The sequence below is a fragment of the Amyelois transitella genome, chromosome 2 (assembly GCF_032362555.1).
Source record: "Amyelois transitella isolate CPQ chromosome 2, ilAmyTran1.1, whole genome shotgun sequence".
Lineage (NCBI taxonomy): Eukaryota > Metazoa > Arthropoda > Insecta > Lepidoptera > Pyralidae > Amyelois > Amyelois transitella.
In genome coordinates, this window is record NC_083505.1 from 1,721,678 (window position 1) to 1,743,353 (window position 21,676).

The 21,676-nt window shown below is 37.6% G+C and overlaps 1 protein-coding gene across 1 annotated transcript; it reads right to left on the minus strand.

Annotated features, from left to right (window-relative positions):
- Positions 1–229: 229 nt before the first annotated feature.
- On the minus strand, positions 230–21,080 carry LOC106143195 (mediator of RNA polymerase II transcription subunit 15). Its single transcript, XM_013345217.2, has 13 exons — positions 20,651–21,080; positions 20,230–20,369; positions 18,663–18,943; positions 18,149–18,283; positions 17,506–17,752; positions 15,462–15,629; positions 9,006–9,123; positions 8,038–8,204; positions 4,993–5,147; positions 4,012–4,133; positions 3,556–3,658; positions 2,191–2,414; positions 230–1,655 (listed from the first exon to the last, which is right to left on the minus strand). Exons 1-13 carry the CDS (start codon positions 20,737–20,739, stop codon positions 1,541–1,543), a joined length of 2,064 nt encoding a protein of 687 aa, XP_013200671.1. The 5' UTR covers positions 20,740–21,080; the 3' UTR covers positions 230–1,540.
- Positions 21,081–21,676: the final 596 nt, after the last annotated feature.

Below are 21,676 nucleotides of genomic sequence, written 5' to 3' on the forward strand. Positions count from 1 at the left end.
ATTGTATTATTTTTCTGTTATTTTAACATATAGCCATCTGAACGTGGCATTACAGTGTTTTCAAAACTGTTAGCTCTATCTACCCTGCAAGGGATATAGATGTGACTATGTTTGTATGTTTAAAATCCTCATAGTAATAAAAAAAAACTTCAAAAATTCCTTTAGGATAAGGGTCCGAAAAACTCACAAAGAACTTTGACATGATTTTGTTTAAATAAAATAATAGAGGCATTCGAGATTAAATTTTATTAAAAAATTAAATATTTTCTACTAAAACACATAAAAACATCTTTGCATCTTAGGAAATATTTACATTATATAAATACCTATTACAATTGATCCCAAACTAGAATCACTATTACATTATTGAAAATTCAATACATTGTTTTGATGTCAGGTAAAAAAGGTTTATCTGTTTTTTATTAAGTCTATTTCGAAAGCATGTCGTGATAATTACAATTGTACATACATAGCTATATATAAGTATGTAATTATATTTTTTATTATTACATAAACAAGACGTAAATAACTTAAGCTTGATAAAATTTTAGCATCCAACTTTAATTCTATTTTCCTTAACTATTAACGAAATTATTAATATTATTTAAAAGTACCTACATTTTTTGAACTAAATGCAATTTTCTCTTAAAACAAACTGTGTCAAAAGTTATCAGTCTATTTTTTGCTAAAAAAATAACTTAAACCGCATGCATATTTACTTAATTCATTGAAAACAACAAGAAATTTTACTTTTTTAGACAATTTTTACATCGCCATTTTATTTTTTTAAATTCTTCATACAAAATAATCGTGGTAAAAATTTTCATGTTATTTATATACCTATCTTTATTTATCTTATGTAAAATTCTAGTATAAGCAAGCTTTTGCAATTTCCTGAACAAAAATTTCTGTTAAAATTTTATTTGACAGTTGCATCTCATATACCTGTCTTTATCGCTCTTCTATAAAATTATTATGTTGTCCTGCTTTCAAATGAATTTAAACAGAAAAATCGCGATGTAGAGTATAATATAAAACATGATAACGAACATGCATTATGCGATATATTATCACAGATACTTATAAATTAATCTAAAAAAAGTCTTCGTAACGCGAGGTAGAATTATATACCTGATGTTTCTTTGTAAGTTTCCAATACTTTTGCAGAGTTAATAATGGATCCCATAAAGTTTAAACGTATATAAATTTATTTGCATTGATTTTTTAGCATAATAATGTATGTATGTTTAAGCATAATTATCGTTTCTCATGATGTACGATGATTTTATCTCAATCAACAGTTTACACCCAAACCATACCTGAGAAATCAAAATCCAAATCGTAGTAACAGTTTTCGCGTGATGCGAATATAAATAAACATACATACTAAAATTAACTACAGTCATCAGTTACAATTTCATTACTTACGTTTGTATTAAAAATTTATCTGATCCAAAATGGAACTAAATTAAAATTCTGTATTAGATATCAACATAATTAACTACATTACACTCTAAGTTTGTAAACATAACTACAACCTCTATATTCCTAAAGCCGGGACTGGCGTGTACGATATCTGTCCGGGCGCGCTGGCCTGCCTCACGCTCATCTCCCACGCGTCCAGCAGCTGCCCGAGGGAACATGCTTTCGGTAGGCTGGTGACAAACAAGACGATACATCAACCAATACAAAAAAAGTCAGTTGTTTTTAACTTATAAAAACCTTATTTGTTTACTTTTGTTTAATGTACTGAATTTTGAAAGTAGAATCATTCACGACTTGGGACTGTTTAATCTGTACCCAAGTCGTGAATGATTCTACTTTCAAAATTCAGAATAAATCCATCGTAGGTAGGTTGCGTCATGTACTGGCCGCCAGGAATTGTTCCACGTTCGAAATAACAAAAAAAGCTACTATACCAAGAAATGAAAACCAAAACGGAGTTTTGGGGGTGAGCATCCAGAAGCTTATATCCAATTTGTTTATTACTTTTTTACAAAAAAAAAAAATAGTCACTTAAGAAATTTAAACCAAGATGGAGTAGCTTTGAGTGAGCTTGAAGAACCTATACTCTTATAATTTTTTTTTATAAAAACATTACACATAAGCATCTAAAAAATTAAAACCAGTTACGTGTGAACTACAACAAACTTTCTTACATTCTTCTTAACAAAAAAAAAAAAAAAATACCGTGCACATCTCGCGTCCATTGCCCGTTCGACCCTAGCTTTCAGCGAATCAGCATCAGCCGCATCCCTGAAGTGGGTCCTCAGCCTGGAAGGCGGGGAGTTGGGGTAGTCCCGGGGCACGGTCACGTGGATGCCGGCCACGCACGGCAGGCAGGCGTCGTCTAGTTGCGCTATCAGCGATATCGCCCCGCTACCGCCCGACAGCTGCATTGTTTCTAGGGACACCTGGAATTTAATATACATACATACATATATTGTGCCGTGTGGTTCCCGGCACCAATACAAAAAAGAATAGGACAAATCCATCTCTTTCCCATGGATGTCGTAAGAAGCGACTAAGGGATAGGCTTACAAACTTGGCATTCTTTTTTTAGGCGATGGGTTAGCAACCTGTCACTATTTGAACCTCAATTCTATCTTAAAGCCCAATAGCTCACACGTTCAGCTATTTGGCTTTAAGCCTATCATTCTTTACAAGACTGTTGGCTCTGTCTTCCCCGCAAGGGATATAGACGTGATTATATATTTGTATGTATGTATGTTTCGATTAGCTCGGGTCAGCGATCTGAAGGGCAATGGGCAGGCCACATTTCTCGAAGGGCTGGTGGGGTCAAAAACTCCTCGAGTGGAGACCATGTACTGCTACGACTCGTGAGACGGAGAGAGATGGAGTGGTCCTATACTTTTTTCTATTGGTGCCGGGAACCACACGACACTGCTAATCGAAATATAGTATAAATATGGGAGAATAAGTTGAAGACACGTGATTCTAGTTCGGTAACGTTTGCCAAAAGAGCCTTGGAGTTTGACGGGAGTAATTTTCCAATTTCTGAATGGCCGTGTGGTTCCCGGCACCAATAGAAAAAAGAATAGGACCACTTCATTTCTCTCCCATGGATGTCGTAAAAGGCGTCTAAGGGGTACGCTTATAAACTTGGGATTCTACTTTTAGGCGATGGGCTAGCAACTTGTCACTATTTGAATCTCATTTCTATCTTAAAGCCAAATAGCTGAACGTGGCCTATCAGTCTTTAAAAGACTGTTGGCTCTGTCTACCCCGCAAGGGATATAGACGTGATTAGATTATATTTATATTTTTTTATTTATATCTGAATGGATTAGGCTTCAACTTGACATATTTAACAACTTAAATTACCTTTTGCAATTTTATTTTCTTTGTAAATTTATGTGTATGTTGAAACCTCGCTGTGTTTCTTTATTTTATTTTATATTTAAAAAAATATTTTTTTTTTCAAGAAATACTTAAGAAATTAATTACTCAAATAAAGAATTTAATTGGGCTAACGAACGTAGACATTGAATCACATTTATTCATTATTATTACATTAAAACTCATCGCACTTACCTTGAACCTAGAATCTAGCCGAGCGATTTCCCCTTGTAATACATCAGGTATGTCCATAACAGGTTCTTCGTATTTCGGTATTTTTAGTGGAGGCGGTAGATTTCTGAAAACATTTTAGATATACATAAACATTTATGTTTTCCTTAACAACTTCCTATAGTTTGAATAATATAATCTTATTTTTAACTAGCATTTGCGCGAGGCCTCGCGCCCGTGGGAATTTTCATTTTTTATATTGGTGCCGGGAACCACACGACACTATTTAATTATAAATAGTGTAAATATTTAAATCTAAGACTATACTATACTACTACTACCATATCTGTAGTATCTAAGACTTAAAACCTACTACCCAGCGTTTGTCCGAAGATGTTATTGGGTGGAGGCGACAAAACATCGCTAAAATTGTCCCAACATCGAACCTGGGACATCCAAGAAGGCCAAATGAAAACTCACTTGATCTCGGGTCCATTCAAAGCGTCCAGCGTAGAGCCGAACGTTCGTTTGAGCGTGTGGTTAGCCAGAGGCGACGAAAGGCAGTTGTTCACTACTTCCAGGAGAGGGTTGAATATTTGCTCCTGAAAAAAAAAAATATATATTTTTGTTGTAAATAAACGTGTGTAACTGTGCCGTGTGGTTCCCGGCACTAATAAAAAAAAGAATAGGACCACTCCATCTCGTTCCCATGGATGTCGTAAAAGGCGACTAAGGGATAGGCTTATATAATTACTTGGGATTCTTCTTTTAGGCGATGGGTTAGCAACCTGTCACTATTTGAATCTCAATTCCATCATAAAGCCAAACAGCTGAACGTGGCCTATCAGTCTTTTCCTGACTGTTGGCTCTGTCTACCCCGCAAGGGATATAGACGTGATTATATGTATGTATGTAAATAAACGAGATTTGAATAAATAACCATGAGTTTTATTGTAACAAAAAATGACACCAACAGATTTTTTTAGGAATAGACAAGCTAGACATCAACATAGACACAAACAACAATTTCAAATTATAAATTCAACAATTTTCTTTTCACATACAGCATATCAACCTAACCAAATTCACTGCAAACTCGTCTCTATTACCACATATTAAAGTTCCTTTAGAGGTTAACTCGATAATACTTAAATAACTTATTTAATAACAAACTACGAAGCAGTCGAAAGCAAAAAATCCTGAACATACCAAATGTCATAAGAATCGGTCCAGCGGTTTAGCCGTAAAAGCGGAACAGACAGGCCAACTATCGCATTAATAATATTAAAATACAATACTATACAAATTATCTTTATTGCCCATAACAAAATACATACGTAGTAGAAACATACATTATGAATATGTTGAGCCAAGGCTGACTTATCGCTAAGCAATCTCTTCCAGCCAACCCTTGGATAGTGAAAGATAAAATGCTGTAATATAAGTGAGGATTCAACCCACCTTTCCGGCGTTGGGTACTGGCAGCGTCTCCCCCCTCCTGAAGTCCAGCTTCTCCAGAACAACCTCGCACTTGATAAGAGTCTCCAGAGGCATCCTCTTGTTGGGGTTGGAGAGGATGTCCAGGAGATTCTTCATCTTCGTCAGTTTCTCCACGTCTGTTGTTGATACAAAAATTGTTATCGTATGATTTGTATTCCAAAAAAAAAATTAGTCTTCATTTGAAAGGCCTAAATATTCGAAAATACTGAACCGATTATGAAAATGCTTTCAAAGGTAAATAGGTATTTTATCTGCGGGTGTTACGAGTATTTTTCTGCAGTATTATCACATTTATTTTTAATTTACATCGATGCACTTGCGCAAATATTTGAACCTATCAGAGCGCGTCATTTAAACCCTGGATTAGAACTGTCCTATTACGAGCGAGAAAGCAGGAGACATTTTGTTTTTGGATTTTAAGTTCACTATACTTGTAATAAGGTCGTTATTTTATTGAGTTTTTATTCGGTGGTATTCTGCGCCATCGAACATTGCCTAGGCGACTTATAAACTTAGTGTATACTTAGCGAAATTTTTGAAGATCCGTTCATTTTTATTTAAGATTGACAAACAAACACAGCAACACACTTTCACATTTTAATATAAGTATATATACATTTTTACTGTTTTACATACATACATAATCACGCCTCTTTCCTGGAGAGGGAGGTAGAGACCACATGTTTTCAATTCCATCATTAATAGCTGAACGTGGCCTATCAGTCTTTTCAAGACCGTTTTCAAGGGCATCGTGGGATCGCAGGCATTCCACCACGATGCCCTCCCCCGGGCATCACACCTAGCCTGGCTCTTCTTGATCTTCCTTCTGGTAGTGGTCGAGCGGCATCATCGCTCCCGCTACATATGACTATTATATATTTATATTCATACTAGCTGTGCCCGCGACTCCGTCCGCGTGGAATAGTTATATTGGGCATCATTGAAGCCCTCAAGGGTGAATAATTTACCCCGTATTTTTTTTCACATTTTCCATTATTTCTTCGCTCCAACAAGTTGCAGCGTGATATTAAAAATGGTCTATTCAACACAAAAAGATGTTCTCAATTCGAACCAGTAGTTCCTGAGACTAGCGCGTTCAAACAAACAAACTCTTCAGCTTTGTAATACTCGTATTAGTATAGATGTGTATGTATGTAGTTCCTGAGATTGGCGCGTTCAAACAAACTGTTCAGCTTTGTAATACTAGTATAGATGTGTATGTATGTAGTTCCTGAGATTGGCGCGTTCAAACAAACTGTTCAGCTTTGTAATACTAGTATAGATGTGTATGTATGTAGTTCCTGAGATTGGCGCGTTCAAACAAACAAACTGTTCAGCTTTATAATACTCGTATTAGTATAGATGTGTATGTATGTAGTTCCTGAGATTGGCGCGTTCAAACAAACAAACTGTTCAGCTTTGTAATAATAGTATAGATGTGTATGTATGTAGTTCCTGAGATTGGCGCGTTCAAACAAACAAACTGTTCAGCTTTGTAATACTAGTATAGATGTGTATGTATGTAGTTCCTGAGATTGGCGCGTTCAAACAAACAAACTGTTCAGCTTTATAATACTCGTATTAGTATAGATGTGTATGTATGTAGTTCCTGAGATTGGCGCGTTCAAACAAACAAACTGTTCAGCTTTATAATACTCGTATTAGTATAGATGTGTATGTATGTATGTAGTTCCTGAGATTGGCGCGTTCAAACAAACAAACTGTTCAGCTTTATAATACTCGTATTAGTATAGATGTGTATGTATGTAGTTCCTGAGATTGGCGCGTTCAAACAAACAAATTGTTCAACTTTATAATACTCGTATTAGTATAGATGTGTATGTATGTAGTTCCTGAGATTGGCGCGTTCAAACAAACAAACTGTTCAGCTTTGTAATACTCATATTAGTATAGATGTGTATGCATGTAGTTCCTGAGATTGGCGCGTTCAAACAAACTGTTCAGCTTTGTAATACTAGTATAGATGTGTATGTATGTAGTTCCTGAGATTGGCGCGTTCAAACAAACAAACTGTTCAGCTTTGTAATACTAGTATAGATGTGTATGTATGTAGTTCCTGAGATTGGCGCGTTCAAACAAACAAACTGTTCAGCTTTATAATACTCGTATTAGTATAGATGTGTATGTATGTAGTTCCTGAGATTGGCGCGTTCAAACAAACAAACTGTTCAGCTTTGTAATACTAGTATAGATGTGTATGTATGTAGTTCCTGAGATTGGCGCGTTCAAACAAACAAACTGTTCAGCTTTATAATACTCGTATTAGTATAGATGTGTATGTATGTAGTTCCTGAGATTGGCGCGTTCAAACAAACAAACTGTTCAGCTTTGTAATACTAGTATAGATGTGTATGTATGTAGTTCCTGAGATTGGCGCGTTCAAACAAACAAACTGTTCAGCTTTATAATACTCGTATTAGTATAGATGTGTATGTATGTAGTTCCTGAGATTGGCGCGTTCAAACAAACAAACTGTTCAGCTTTATAATACTCGTATTAGTATAGATGTGTATGTATGTATGTAGTTCCTGAGATTGGCGCGTTCAAACAAACAAACTGTTCAGCTTTATAATACTCGTATTAGTATAGATGTGTATGTATGTAGTTCCTGAGATTGGCGCGTTCAAACAAACAAATTGTTCAACTTTATAATACTCGTATTAGTATAGATGTGTATGTATGTAGTTCCTGAGATTGGCGCGTTCAAACAAACAAACTGTTCAGCTTTGTAATACTCATATTAGTATAGATGTGTATGCATGTAGTTCCTGAGATTGGCGCGTTCAAACAAACAAACTGTTCAACTTTATAATACTCGTATTAGTATAGATGTGTATGGATGTAGTTCCTGAGATTGGCGCGTTCAAACAAACAAACTGTTCAGCTTTATAATACTCGTATTAGATAGTATAGATGTGTATGTATGTATGTATGTATGTATGTATGTATGTATGTATGTATGTATGTATGTATGTAAGCACTCACTCTCGCCCTCGCTGACCATGCGGTGCACCATGCGCCGCAGCGGCTCGATGTACTTGCTGAGCTGGCGCACCTTCTCGCGGTAGGCTGCGTCCTCCCCGCCCGGCGAGCCGCCCGCCGCCGCGCCCAGCGACGGCGACGGCGACCCCACCATGCCCATGCCCACGCCCCTGCGGGGGGGGGGGGGGGGATACATTATTACAGGATACTATCATATCGCTTAATAATTGTCAAATTTTTAGCCAAATAGCTGGACGTGGCCATTCAGTCTTAAAAAGAAATCATTTAATTCTAATCGGTAAGTTGGTTTTAATACATACATACATATGGTCACGTCTATATCCCTTGCGGGGTAGACAGAGCCAACAGTGTTGAAAAGACCGAATGGCCACGTTCAGCTATTTGGCTTAACGATAGAATTGAGATTCAAACAGTGACAGGTTGCTAGCCCATCGCCTTAAAAAGAATCCCAAGTTTGTAAGCCTATCTCTTAGTCGCCTTTTGCGACATCCATGGGAAAGAGATGGAGTGGTCCTATTCTTTTTTGTATTGGTGCCGGGAGCCACACGCCACTATCATATTATCGCTTAATAATTGTCAAAGCTTTTGGTTTCACAACATGATGGTTGTCGTCAAATAAATATACTTAAAACTTATGTTTACTGCCGCTTCCAAAGCGTCAGTGCAGAAGAAGCGGTAACAAACTGCTGCTTAAGCTGTTAACGGCAGCTCCGACCGCGATGAAAATTTTATTCCTTTTTAAGATCACGTGGAAATTTTGCAGAGAGGCTATTGTACCTCTGTGCCAAATTTCTTTAAAATCGGTTTGTTTATTTATTAGGCCGATTTGAGTTAGTCAAGTTTTTACTCCTTGCAAAATCTGTGTTCTTAAGATCTATATTAATGGTCAGTCGAATCTGTTAACTAATGATTTCTAGATCATTTATAGTTTGCTTCTAGGTGATCATTACCTTTGTTGCGCGACGTGGTGCGGCAGATGCTGCGCGTTGGAGGGGCTCCCGCACGCGCCCAGGGCGCCCACGCCGCCCATCGGCGACGACATACCCGCTCCGCCGCCACCCATCACACCTACATATAAAGAGAGTGTGTTATAACGCGGATGTTCAGATCCGGCTTGAAGGACCAATTTCGAGGACATTGGTCCTTCGAACCGAAGACAAAATTCAGATTAATTAAATTATTGATAATTCAATCAAGCTTTTTTCTTCTGTTAGTTCCGGTTACATCTTCACCTCTCTGGAGATTAGCCAGAGATGCGCGTAAGTCGGGGTTTTACATGAAACGACTTCCGTCCAACATCTGCCACCTGTTCAAGGAGACCTAACCTATACAGGGTGACTTTTAATTCAACTGCATAAATTTAACTGTTAAGTGTACTCATCTAAAGGATATTTAAAAACGTCAAAAGAAAATTATCGGTTCATATCAAATAAAAGCATTTTTTTATTGACAGTTTCATTACAATTTCAATGAACAAAAGTGCACTGCCAGTGTCCATCCTTCAGCCAACTCGCATCGAACTAGGCGTGAGCCTGTATCTCGAGTGTCGAGCAGCATCATGATGTTCCGGCAGTACAGAGATGAGGTAGTAAAAGAAACTTAAAATATGACCTTAATATTAGGATACAATAATTCCCAAGCTAGAATAATTCTGTGCTTTGGGAATCCGTATAACATTATTGTTGATAAGATTTAAAAAGTATAAAAGTATGTACTAACTTTTACACTTTTTTTGGTATGTAGGTAGTAACAAAATGCTCTCAGCCGCCTATTCAAATTTAAATAAAATATGTACATAGGTATATAATTATATTATAGATAAATAATAGATAAATAATTGATAAGTTACCTATACAATTGATACAAAATATTATATATATATGTGTGTGTTCAGTTTAAATGTTTGTGTAGTGTTTATTATATTATTAATTTACATTTATGTTAATTTATATTTAGATTGGTATTCTACTTTATATGAGTTTCAGATGTTTGTAGATAAAAAGTTTTCAGTTGCTTCATAATCTAAAGTTAGCAACCACTGATGAATTCTGGACTTACTTTCCCGTTTGGTGCAAGGATAAAATTTCAAAGTCTTATTAGCTTTATTATAAATTCGACCACTAAGTACTCTAAAGTGCCGTGCCGCTAGGACAGTTCTATGAATTAAAATGGGACAAACGCGGTCGTATCTACGTCTTCGAGTTCTTAGTGTTGGGTCGTAGGTAAGCTGTGCATGTTTACGGAGCAATGTTGACTTGATGAAAAGTTGTCTAACAGTCAAGACAGGTATATCGGCGTAGAGTTGAGTTGTGCAGTAACGATAGGGTTTTTTGGTAATAACCTTAAGTACTGCTCTCTGTGCGCGCTCCAGTGGTAACAAATTAGTTTTCGCTGCTCCACCCCAAGCCGTGATGCAGTAGGATAGAATTGACTGGCATAGGGCGAAATAAACCAACTTTAGTGTATCACGGTCGGCACAGGTGTTAAGCCTCTTGAATACATATATGAGTTTTCTTATTTTGGGAATAAGTGTAGTGATATGTTTCCCCCAGTTTAAAAACTGATCTATATACACACCCAAATATTTAAGGGCCTCAGTTCTCTCTATAACAAAGCAGGAGCAGTGTGAAGAATTACCACCACAAGTATGTGCCTTGATGATAGTTTCCTCAGCAGGAGGTATCGTCGAAGAATTTATGGCGAAAGTAATAACATATGTCTTATTTACATTTAGGGTTAGGACATTTTCATCAAGCCAGGTTATTATGGTAGCCAAAGCATCTTGCGCGCGGGCAAAAGCTTCTTTCCAATTTGGACCCTTGATTATTAAAGCGGTGTCGTCTGCATATGTAAATATATCACAGTAAGGAATATTGAGTTTGCACAAATCATTGACGTAAATAATAAAAAGGGTTGGTCCTAAAATTGAGCCTTGCGGGACGCCATATACCAGTTCTTTCTCGTCACTGATGTATTCTCCGATTTTAACTTGTTGGGTACGATTTTGCAAATAATCTTTGAAAATTGACAAGGCTAGCCCGCGAATCCCAATCCTCTCCAGTTTGTTCAAAAGCAATGGAATCGAGACAGTATCGAATGCTTTCGAAAAATCGAGAAACAGTCCGACACATCTGTCCGCATCGTCCAAACCCTGCACAACCGTCTCTAGAAGAGAATTGACTGCATCCTCCGTACTAACTCCTTTTCTAAAACCAAATTGATTCCTCGCAATCAAATTTTTTCTTTCTAAGAATGCAACTAAGCGTTTATTAAGTACCTTTTCAAGGATCTTAGATAAAGCAGTCAGAATTGATATTGGCCTATAATTTGTTACCTCATCTTTCGCTCCGGTTTTATGGATCGGATGTACTATGGCTTTTTTAAAAGCAATAGGGAATACTCCTGTCGACAATGCCAACTGACAAATATGAGTAAGGATGGGAACAAAAATTACACGACAGGACTGAATGATACGAGCCGAGATTCCATCCCAGCCCACAGCACAATCGCTACGGAGGCCAGATATCACGGAGTCTATTTCGATTTCGTCAACATCAAAAAGATAAAAGGAATCACGTTCAGATTGAAGGTTATTAATTGGATTCGGAGAGTATCTACGATTTTGAATAGCTCGAGCCAAATTTTCACCAACGTTGACAAAGAAGTTATTTACTTGATTAACTGAATTCATTGGATTTTTATCTAAACTAAGAAGTGGCCTAGAATTTGAAGGAATGGATTTAATATTAGATATGGTTTTGACAGCATTCCATGTAGATTTCATGTTATTCTTAGAGTTGTTTAACAACTTGGTATAGTAATTCTTCTTTAGGGTTTTCAGCAGTTTATTTATAAAATTTCTATATCTTGTGTATGTGGTCTTGAGTATAACATTATTGGGGTTTCTCTGTAATTTTCGGTGCATTTTGTCACGATTTCGGATGCATCTAATAAGTCCAGGTGTTACCCACGGTTTAATATTTTTTGTAGATCTTGTTAATATAATTGTGCGTGTATTCTTTTTGATAATATCCGAAACCATGCTCACTAGGCTATCGACAGCTTCATTAGCATCATGCATACCGAAAATATGAGAAAAATTTGTGTTCATAATAGACGTGCGTATGGACTCATGATCTATCTTAATTTGAGTTTTGGGGATTAGTGCAGGTTTTCGTCTTAAGCTTGCCATAAGTATGGTTGGTTTATGATCAGTCAAGTGCGAATCAACGATAAGTGTAGTGGAAGGAAATTTTGATCTCAACATAACGTGATCCAGGCATTTTATGCATCTAGTGATAAAGTTGTGGGCAGGTAAGAGACCATGGGCAGCATTGAGATCCAAGTAGTCATCCAAACGTGGGTCTATTGAGTCTCGTTTAATATCTATATTTACGTCACCAATGAGACTAAGTATCGGATGACGAGACAAGGTCAAGAACAGGGTGTTCAGGCTGCTTAGGAAAATATCAGCACTAGTATATGAGGGCGATCGATATATACTAACAATTGCAAAATCCTCACTTACTTCGCAAACCAGACAGTTAGCTTCCTTTATACAATCCGGCTCATATACTTTACAGTCGAGGCTATCTTTTACATATATAACGATACCGCTGTTTTGATTAAGGTGTTTGATGGTACCATGTGCTGTGTAGCCACTAAGAGTTGGGAGGTAAGGCGCCGAAAGTAGCCAGCACTCTGTTAAAATAATAATTTCGCATGGGGTGTCCATAGCAGCGAACAAGGCTTCAAACTCATCAAAATTGTGATTTATGCTGCGAATATTTAAATGAAATACGGTTATGGATTTACCATCGTGTTGTAAAAAATTAACACATTCTTCCGGGCGACAGTTGAAGGCCTTCGAAACGGCAAGATCATCGAGCTCCGAGGATACAATATTAAGATTATCTAAAGTCATAATAAAAGAAAAATAAACAACAATAATCAAAAAGTTTTTCGGAGCCAGAGTGATCCTGCCATACGAAGATATAAGTCGTTACAGCTGAAGACCGACACGAGATTATTCGACCCAGGAAGAAAATTGTAAAAAGTATTGTTATACCCAAGATTACGGAGATAGATACATTGGCTAGTATATAAATTGTGTGAATATAGTGCAAGAATACTGTGTAGATTAAGTAATTATAAAAATACATAGCGTGAATATTAAAGGAATTAGAGTGATTAATAAATATAATATAAATTTTACTGAACCATTTATGTGAATGTGTAATGTGTAAGTTAATTGAATTTATGTATATATTGTTAAAAATAAGAATAATGTATAATATTTCTAAACCATGGCAGCAGGCGCAGTATATATCTCTAATTGGACAGTTTTCTAATATAATTATAACAGTAGAGAAAAAACTTATGACTAAATATATTTGTTTCTTGTAAAAAATACTTAAAGGGTAAACATGCACATAGGAGAAAGCACAACATTGTTCTTCTAAGCAGAAGACTAGTCATTCTGCAATGAGCCCGTTTAGGACAGCCTCTGACTGCACCCATAAAGCTTTAGATTGCTCACTCTTGCGCAGGTAAATTCTATTGTTTGATATCCAGCAAAACTTGTATTTTTGAGCTTTGGCAAACTCGCGAGTTTGATAAAACAATTTTCTCCCACTTCCGGGAACGTATTCGGATATATAAATTGGAGTGCTTTTGCCTGCATATCCAAGCAATGCGGTGTTGAGCTTGCTGTCCTTAGAACGAGAGTCATTAAATTTCTTCACTTCCGATAAGAAGTGATTTTTTTTGTCAACTGTAGCAAACTCGGCCACAATTATCCTAGGCTTGCCCGGCTTACCGGGTAGCCGGTACGCATCACGGATGTCTGATAGCTGAGTGCTGGTGCCAACCACTGTTGCGGTCTTTATCACGTGCGAATAAATATCTGTTGGCGTTTCATTCTCAAGACTGGGTATGTTACGCAGTTCCACTGAAGATGGACGGGACTGAAATTGCATATCTCGTAGCTGAGTTTGTAACTGCTGGATATTGGTGATTAAGGATTGCTTCTCTTTCTCCAAAACATCTATTCTATGGGTTAATTTCTTATGAGATTCTCGAATAAACTCCATGCCTTTAACTATGTCAGAATTGGTCTGCTGTATTTGCTTATTCTGTTGTTTAATTTCGGTTATATCTTCGGATATTTTGTTAAATAATACAGACTGACTCAGCTGCATTTGTTCCATAATAGCTCGCATATCTCTCATCACCTGCCTGACAGTGTCGGACTCATATCGCGGAGATGAAGACTCCTCTCTAAAACGCTTATACCTAGTGGAGACGTAATCTGCTGAGTCGTTCTTCGAGAGATTACAAAGGTCTGGATCAGATTTAGACGTTGACGGAGTAACCGGAGGTGTCCTTTTGAGCGGCATGTTTGTTAATGATGTTACGTACGTACCCGTGTGCTATGTAAGTTAAGACGTAAAGCGTATGTAGTTAAGACTCAAATTAATGGGTTGTACCTTGTAAACAAATACTCGTCGTAGCAAGTAGTAAGCGTCGTAGCACTTCGTAGCTCGTCCAAACTGCAGCGGGCGAGCGCGGGGAGCGCGACGGTAGTGCGGAGGGAGATGCCGTAGCGTGTGGCGGGGCAGCGTCGTAGGCGCAGTGACGTAGCGCGCGTACACCGTAGCAGGAGTCTCACCGCAAATTTCGCTCGTAGCTGCGAGTTCCTCGTTGGCTCAGCGGTAGTGTTTGGTGTGCACGTCTCCGCGCTCCAGGTTCAAATCCGGCCACCAATAAGCAATACTGCCTGTCTTGATTTTTAACGATGGATTAGCAAATTATATGCATCTCACTTGCGACACGCCCAGTAGGAGGAGTTAGTCCATTAAAACACCACAAGAGGAAACGAGAATTGATTTTTAAGAAATAGACCAATAGGAATTTTAGAAATTGATTAAATTTGCACGAAAGTGACACACGTCTGCTCGCGATAAGTGCCCGGCGGCGAGAGGATATCAAAGTATCAAAATCCACGATCCTAAATATGTCATATCACCCCGGCCGGCGGAAAAGCGACGCATAGGATTCAGAGGTCAACGACACAATTCATTCAGCTGAGCGATCTCGACAACTCTGTACTTAATTTTGATACTAGAAAAATAATTTATTTTTCAGACATTTATTTACATGTTGATTTTAATTTCTTTTTGTAGCATTGGTCTTTAATAAAGCGTGTGACGTAGTTTTTAAAGGTTTTTTAAATGTGAAAATGATGAAGTTTAATTTAAATAAAAATAGGTTCAAACGGCTCAGAAGCATGGGTATAGTCCATGTTTAAAAGGATGCAGTTGTTTTAAATGTCACCCTGTATATTGGATTATAATGAAAACTGCACTCGACGAATCCATTACTGTGGACGTTATAAACCCGCTCACCCATAGAGACGGGGCTGGGCGCGGCGGAGGGCGAGGGGCTCTGCCGCAGGAACTGCGCGGGCGGCGGCGCGCGCGCGTAGCCCAGCGCGCCGTCCGCCTTGCCGCCCGCGCGCGTCGCCATGTGCAGCATGTTCATGCCCACCAGCTGGCTGCCGCCCATGCCGCCCACTGCGACCGAACATTTGTTATTATGTTTCTCCTCTTGGATTTCACGGGTCTATACACCCCGGATTTTTGAGAGGCTTGCGTAGAGGCCCTTTGGAGAAGTTGATGTTATGTTGTTCTCATTATTATTATTCATCATACATGTCAATGCCGTGTGGTTGCCGGCGCCAATACAAAAAAAAGAATAGGACCACTCCGTCTCTTTCCCATGGATGTCGTAAAAGGCGACTAAGGCGAATAGGCTTACAAACTTGGGATTCTTTTTTTAGGCGATGGGCTAGCAACCTGTAACTATTTGAATCTCAATTCTATCATTAAGCCAAATAACTGAACGTGGCCATTCAGTCTTTTCAAGACTGTTGGCTCTGTCTACCCCACAAGGGACATAGACGTGACCATATGTATGTATGCATGTATGCATGTTCAACACAGAATAGAATAGATTTATTTTCAAAATTCGATACAAGGTATCACTTATTGACGTCACATCACTTAAATCTAATTATAACTACTACCGCTTCCAAAGCGCATGTGTAGAAGAAGCGGCGGAACAAACTACACTGAAGCATTTTCATCGGACGTCAAAAAAGCATATTTGCCGTGAACAATGAAATAATTTTTTGGGAGATTCATTAATTTATTCGTTTTGTTTTATTTATGAGTAGAAGCTAGTACGAATAGTATCACGAATAGAAGTGTCCTTTGACTCTTTACATTATTTATTAAAATACAGAAAATTAATCATCTCAAAACACTTATATGTACATTTAATTTTACAAAAAAAGTAAATGTAAAATCATCGTCCTTCTAGCTTTGACAGAAAACAACGCATGTTACACGAGCGCTGTTAAATGGTACATACATACATACATATCATCACGTCTATATCCCTTGCGGGCTAGACAGAGCCAACAGTCTTGAAAAGACTGAAAGACCACGTTAAGCTGTTTGGCTTCATACTAGAACTGAGATTCAAATAGTGACAGGTTGCTAGTCCATCGCCTTAAAGAACAATCCCAAGTGTGTGTGTAAGCCAATCCCTAAATCGCCTTTAACGACATCCATGGGAAAAAGATGGAGTAGTCCTATACTTTTTTCTATCGTACCGGGAACCACACGGCACCTAAATTGCTATCAAAATTACATCTCATCTAAAAAAAAAAAAAACAAACACATCTATACTAATATTATAAAGCTGAAGAGTTTGTTTTGTTTGTTTGTTTGTTTGTTTGTTTAAACGCGCTAATCTCAGAAACTACTGAACCGATTTGAATAATTATTTCACTGTTAGATAGTCTATTTATCGAGGAAGGCTATAGGCTACATTTTATCCCGGATTTCCTACGGGAAACGTCAACAATGCAGGTGAAAGTTGAATGAGTCGGCCATCTGCGAGCTTTTCACGCGAACGCTGCGCAAACCAACAAAGATATAGTAAAACAATGTACTAAAGATGTGAAGTACTCATTTTTTGCCACAAAAAAGTCCGCGAGAGCATATATCTATCTCTTAAGGTTTACTTACAATAACCACTTTTATGTTCATTTTTTAAGATTATTTTTTCATTATAAACATAAGTTTTTTTGAAACCAATTTTCTTTAATTCAGTATTAATCCTTATCCAAATAAATATGTTTATTACTTTCGGCTTTTCATGTAGACTAAAATTGCCATTTACAGTATATAAATCAGACGAATAGGTTTTGAGATATAGTCGTTATAAGCAATTTGCAGCGAAACATTTAATACGGCGAATCAGCGTTCTTTCTAATACGCGTGATCACCTGACCGCCCTGAATAAATATGATGCCCAAAATAACTATTCCACGCGGACGAAGTCGCGGGCACAGCTAGTTAATCTAATCAATTCACAACTCACCCATCTGTCCAGGCATCTGTCCCTGCATAGAATTTGGCGCCATCTGCCCCCCCATGCCCCCCACCACCTGGCCGCACTGCATCTGGCCGCCCATGGCGTTGCCCGCGCCCATTGCCATGCTCCCGGCCATCGACATGCCTGACATCATCTGCCCCTGCATGCCGCCTGGCCCGAGCTGGCCCTGCAACTGGCCCGCCATGGGGTTCATGCCGCCCATGCCGCCCACCATGCTGTTCCCCATTTGACCCTGGAAATCCAAAGGCCTTGTTATAAATTCGTGTGTGTGCCGTGCGGTACCTGGCGCAATACAAAAAAGAATAGTACCACTCCATCTCTTTCCCATGGATGTCGTAAAAGGCGACTAAGGGATAGGCGTACAAACTTGGGATTCTTTTATTAGGCGATGGGCTAGCAACCTGTCACTATTTGATATCTCAATTCTATCATTCAGCCGAATAGCTGAACGTGGCCATTCAGTATTTTCAAGACTGTTGGCTGACAAACCAAATTTCATCGTAATCGGTTCAGTAGTTTTTGCGTAAGAGTAACAAACATTCATACTGACATACTCACAAACTTTCGCATTTATAATATTAGTATAGATTTATAGGATACAATTATAGAGGTCAATAACGATCCATACCTGATTGGGCACCATCCCCATTGACCCTCCAAGCTTATTCTGCAACTGCATATTCATCTGTGGCCTCTGATTCAGTGTCTGCAGTAAGTTTGTCGCTGTTTGGGCTTGTTGCCCTCCTTGGGAGACAATGGGACCCTGTAATATTTAAGCAAGCATTACAAAATGGCGACATACTCTATACGAGTAATTTCAGAGTTGACTATTAAGAAAGAGACAGGTATATTCTCACTGAAACAGGGTTTATAATTATGTAATTAGATACCAACTTTGAATTCTGGATAACTTGTGTGTCTGAGAGAATTTTAACTGTCAATTATAATAATTTTATCTGCAAAGGTTGCGGAGGGCTGATAGGAGTCGCTTTGTGGAAAAATCTGACTCACCCAATCTCGGCTCCATGGTCAAAGGCATTCCCCGGGCTCTTCTCCAGAGAGGTGAGGATACAACTGGGCCTAAAGCCAGGAGGAAGAAAATCCAAGTCCGAAAAGACGAGAAAACATATCATATTTTGTACCTGTTGACCCATTTGTTGTTGCATGCCCCCCATCCCAGGGTTAGGCCCCATGACCCCCTGCTGCTGCATCTGCCCTTGTGGGCCCATATTCATCATCTGGTTCCTCGACCCCTGCGAGGCCAAGTTCTGCAAAGCATTGATTGGGTCCGTGGCCATCCCGGCCTGGTTACTTTGACCTTGCTGGGCCTGGGATTGTTGACTTTGCACTTGTGTGTTGGGTCCAGGCTGACCCTGGTTGGGGCCTTGCAAGTTGGGTGCCCCTTGATTTTGTTTTGGTTGCGCTGAAATAACATAAACTTTAAGTTATTTTTGGTTTAATATGCCTTAAAAGGCTACATCACGTGAACATGATACTAATTTCTGAAATTAATTATTTTCAAACAGTCAAATCAGGTGTTGATTTCAGATTAAGATACAGAATATGTCTTGATGGATCTTTCCGATGACAACTCACCTTTTACGACAGCCATGTAATAAAAGGTGGGATAAGGTTATATACTTCATTAAGTTTGATACTGCAGAAATAATTGATTCAAGCTCTTTTACGCCTTTTTTAACTACTATGTTAAGGACATGAGCCAGGCATTTTACATGTATTTCATACTTATATTCTTCATGAAATAGCGGATACATTTGGCTTTTGTTGCATCATTATCTGTCGTGGTCGATATTATTTTGTCTTTTAGAGAATAATCGGAAAATATTTGAATAATTTTTTACAAGACTTGTTCACTTTTATAAAGATATGGTATAAGATCGAATTCAATTATCATAGACATCAATTTCCCCTCGTAAGTCATGAAATGTGCAGTTACTAGATCTAAGGTTTGTTTGCAACCGATGTCCAGAAATCAAAAGTGAGTGTCAGTTTATATTTAGAAGACTTGATTAAATTAATAACTTCATGTTTCTTGTCTTTATATAAATTTTGAATACCTTTTGTTAATGTGTAATAATGAGACAGTAGGATATAATTTCCATTTAAAGGAGATATCAATTTCTGAAAATGTTCTTTTTCAAGATGTATTATGAATGATTTCCATGAATAACAAAATTTTTCAAAAGTGTAAGGCATGACAGTCTGAGTGTTTTTGTTTACCTAACAAAAAGTTAATGCTTCAATTCGTGTCTTTTCAGTATAGATGAAGAAGTCTTCAGTGAAAAACTTTTGTTGCATATTTTGCATGTAACACGACCCGCAACGGTTTTAAAAAGTTAACCCGTTTCTAATTGTACCGCCTTTTTTTACACTCTCGTAAATCCATCAATTCACAACTAACCTCCATTTCATCTCGCTCACTACCACTAATGATATCGTTATATATATTAGGTACACAAAAAACAATAATAACTTATAAGAAGCAGGCAAACACAATAAAAATGATTTTCAATTTGACTAAATGTGCATTGGCATATCTCACGTCAAAATTAATGATATACCCCCATTAAAAATCTTGTAACGCTCGAGCCTTTAGTGCTCAAAAGAGTTGATTTGACGCTCAAAGATAGGGTAAAAGCGCATATTTTTGTAAAAATTTTAAGTGTTGTAACACAATAAATTACTTACACATTTCTCTGACATGCAATATGAGTTTGGCAACCATATTCATATACTCTTCACGGGTTTTCGCCTTTGTGAACACATGGTTCTCCATCTCACTACTGTTGCGTGCCACTTGCATACCCGACCGCTGTATGACATCTTCACTGTAAAGAAATTTGTTGTTGAGAAAAGAGGTGGCTTTATTACAATGACTCTTTCCTGACTTATGTAGAGTACTCAGATCACATCTCTTTTACAAAGTAGGAGGCATTGTCTTTGCCTACTCCCAAGGAAAGAGGTGTGATTTTCACTTGTCACAATACCTGCATATATCTTTCTCTTCATCCACATTCATTAACTCTTCATGCTAACTTGCATATGATCATAAATAAAAAAATAAATACGTATTTATTTCACAAAGTAAAAAAATACATGAACAGCTTACATTCTGGTGACAATTCCTTGGCGAAAATTGGGAGTCCTCCAATTATCTTCATTCCCCATAGTATTGAAATTCTTCAGGTTGTCCATCATATAACAGTTGAAGCCTATTCGGCTTGCAAATACGGCTCACTAATGGGAAATGGCCAAGATAACAAATACAATAACAGAAGAGTAGTATGTTCAGCACATTAACAGAGAAGAGTAGTAAGAACACAACAATTGAATTTGCGTCAGACGATAGTGAAGTACCCCGTATCTGGATTGTATCAATTTAAAATTGCATTGCACATTGAGAACAATATTAACAGGGAAGAATTCACAAGTTTTCAGTCCATGTTATTCTATTAATGTAGTTCTAAATTCAGCCATTCGGATTCGAAGTTGATATTTTTGTTTGACAATGGTAAATGGTTGGTTTGACATAGGGATGATCGATATTCATCTATGTTGAATAAACATCGATGTTTAATGGGAAAACATCGATCGATGTTTTAGAAATAAATATATCGAAAAATATTATAAACTTGTTACAGAAAAGAATAATATTTTGTCTGGTCAACGTGACACAAAATTATATTCAAAAATATTTAAAAAGTCCGATAGCTGATTTAAAAAAGACCCATTACTCCTATGCAAAATGCAAAAATCCCCCTTTCCAAATTTTAAGAAAATAGATCTTAAGTATTTGTGTTGCACAGCTACCTCCACAGCTTCAGAAAGGCTTTTTTCTAAAGCTGGCCAACTCTTATACCAGCAACGTAACCGATTGCTTGAAGGGAAAAAACTTGTCAGAGTTAATTTTTTTACAAAGTGTAGATACTGGGATTGTTTATGTTTGTTTAATTTTTTTTATTACAATTACAATAAATAATTTTCATAAATATAATAGACGATTTATTTTATTTTTAAAAAAACATCAATATTATACATACATATATCGATGTTTTTGAGTCATTGTTTATCGTACATCGACACTTTTTATTCGATGTTAACATCGATGTTCTCTTAATATCGACCATCCCTAGTT

What these genes read in the sequence shown, in the direction of transcription:
- LOC106143195 (XM_013345217.2), bottom strand. Translation starts at nt 20,739, where the DNA reads ATGATGGACAACCTGAAGAATTTCAATACTATGGGGAATGAAGATAAT. An exon ending in CATGGTCAGCGAGGGCGAGA is followed by an intron (nt 5,148 to 8,037) that starts GTGAGTGCTTAC and finishes TATCAACAACAG; the next exon opens with ACGTGGAGAAACTGACGAAG. An exon ending in ATGGACGCGAGATGTGCACG is followed by an intron (nt 1,656 to 2,190) that starts GTATTTTTTTTT and finishes GTTTGTCACCAG; the next exon opens with CCTACCGAAAGCATGTTCCC.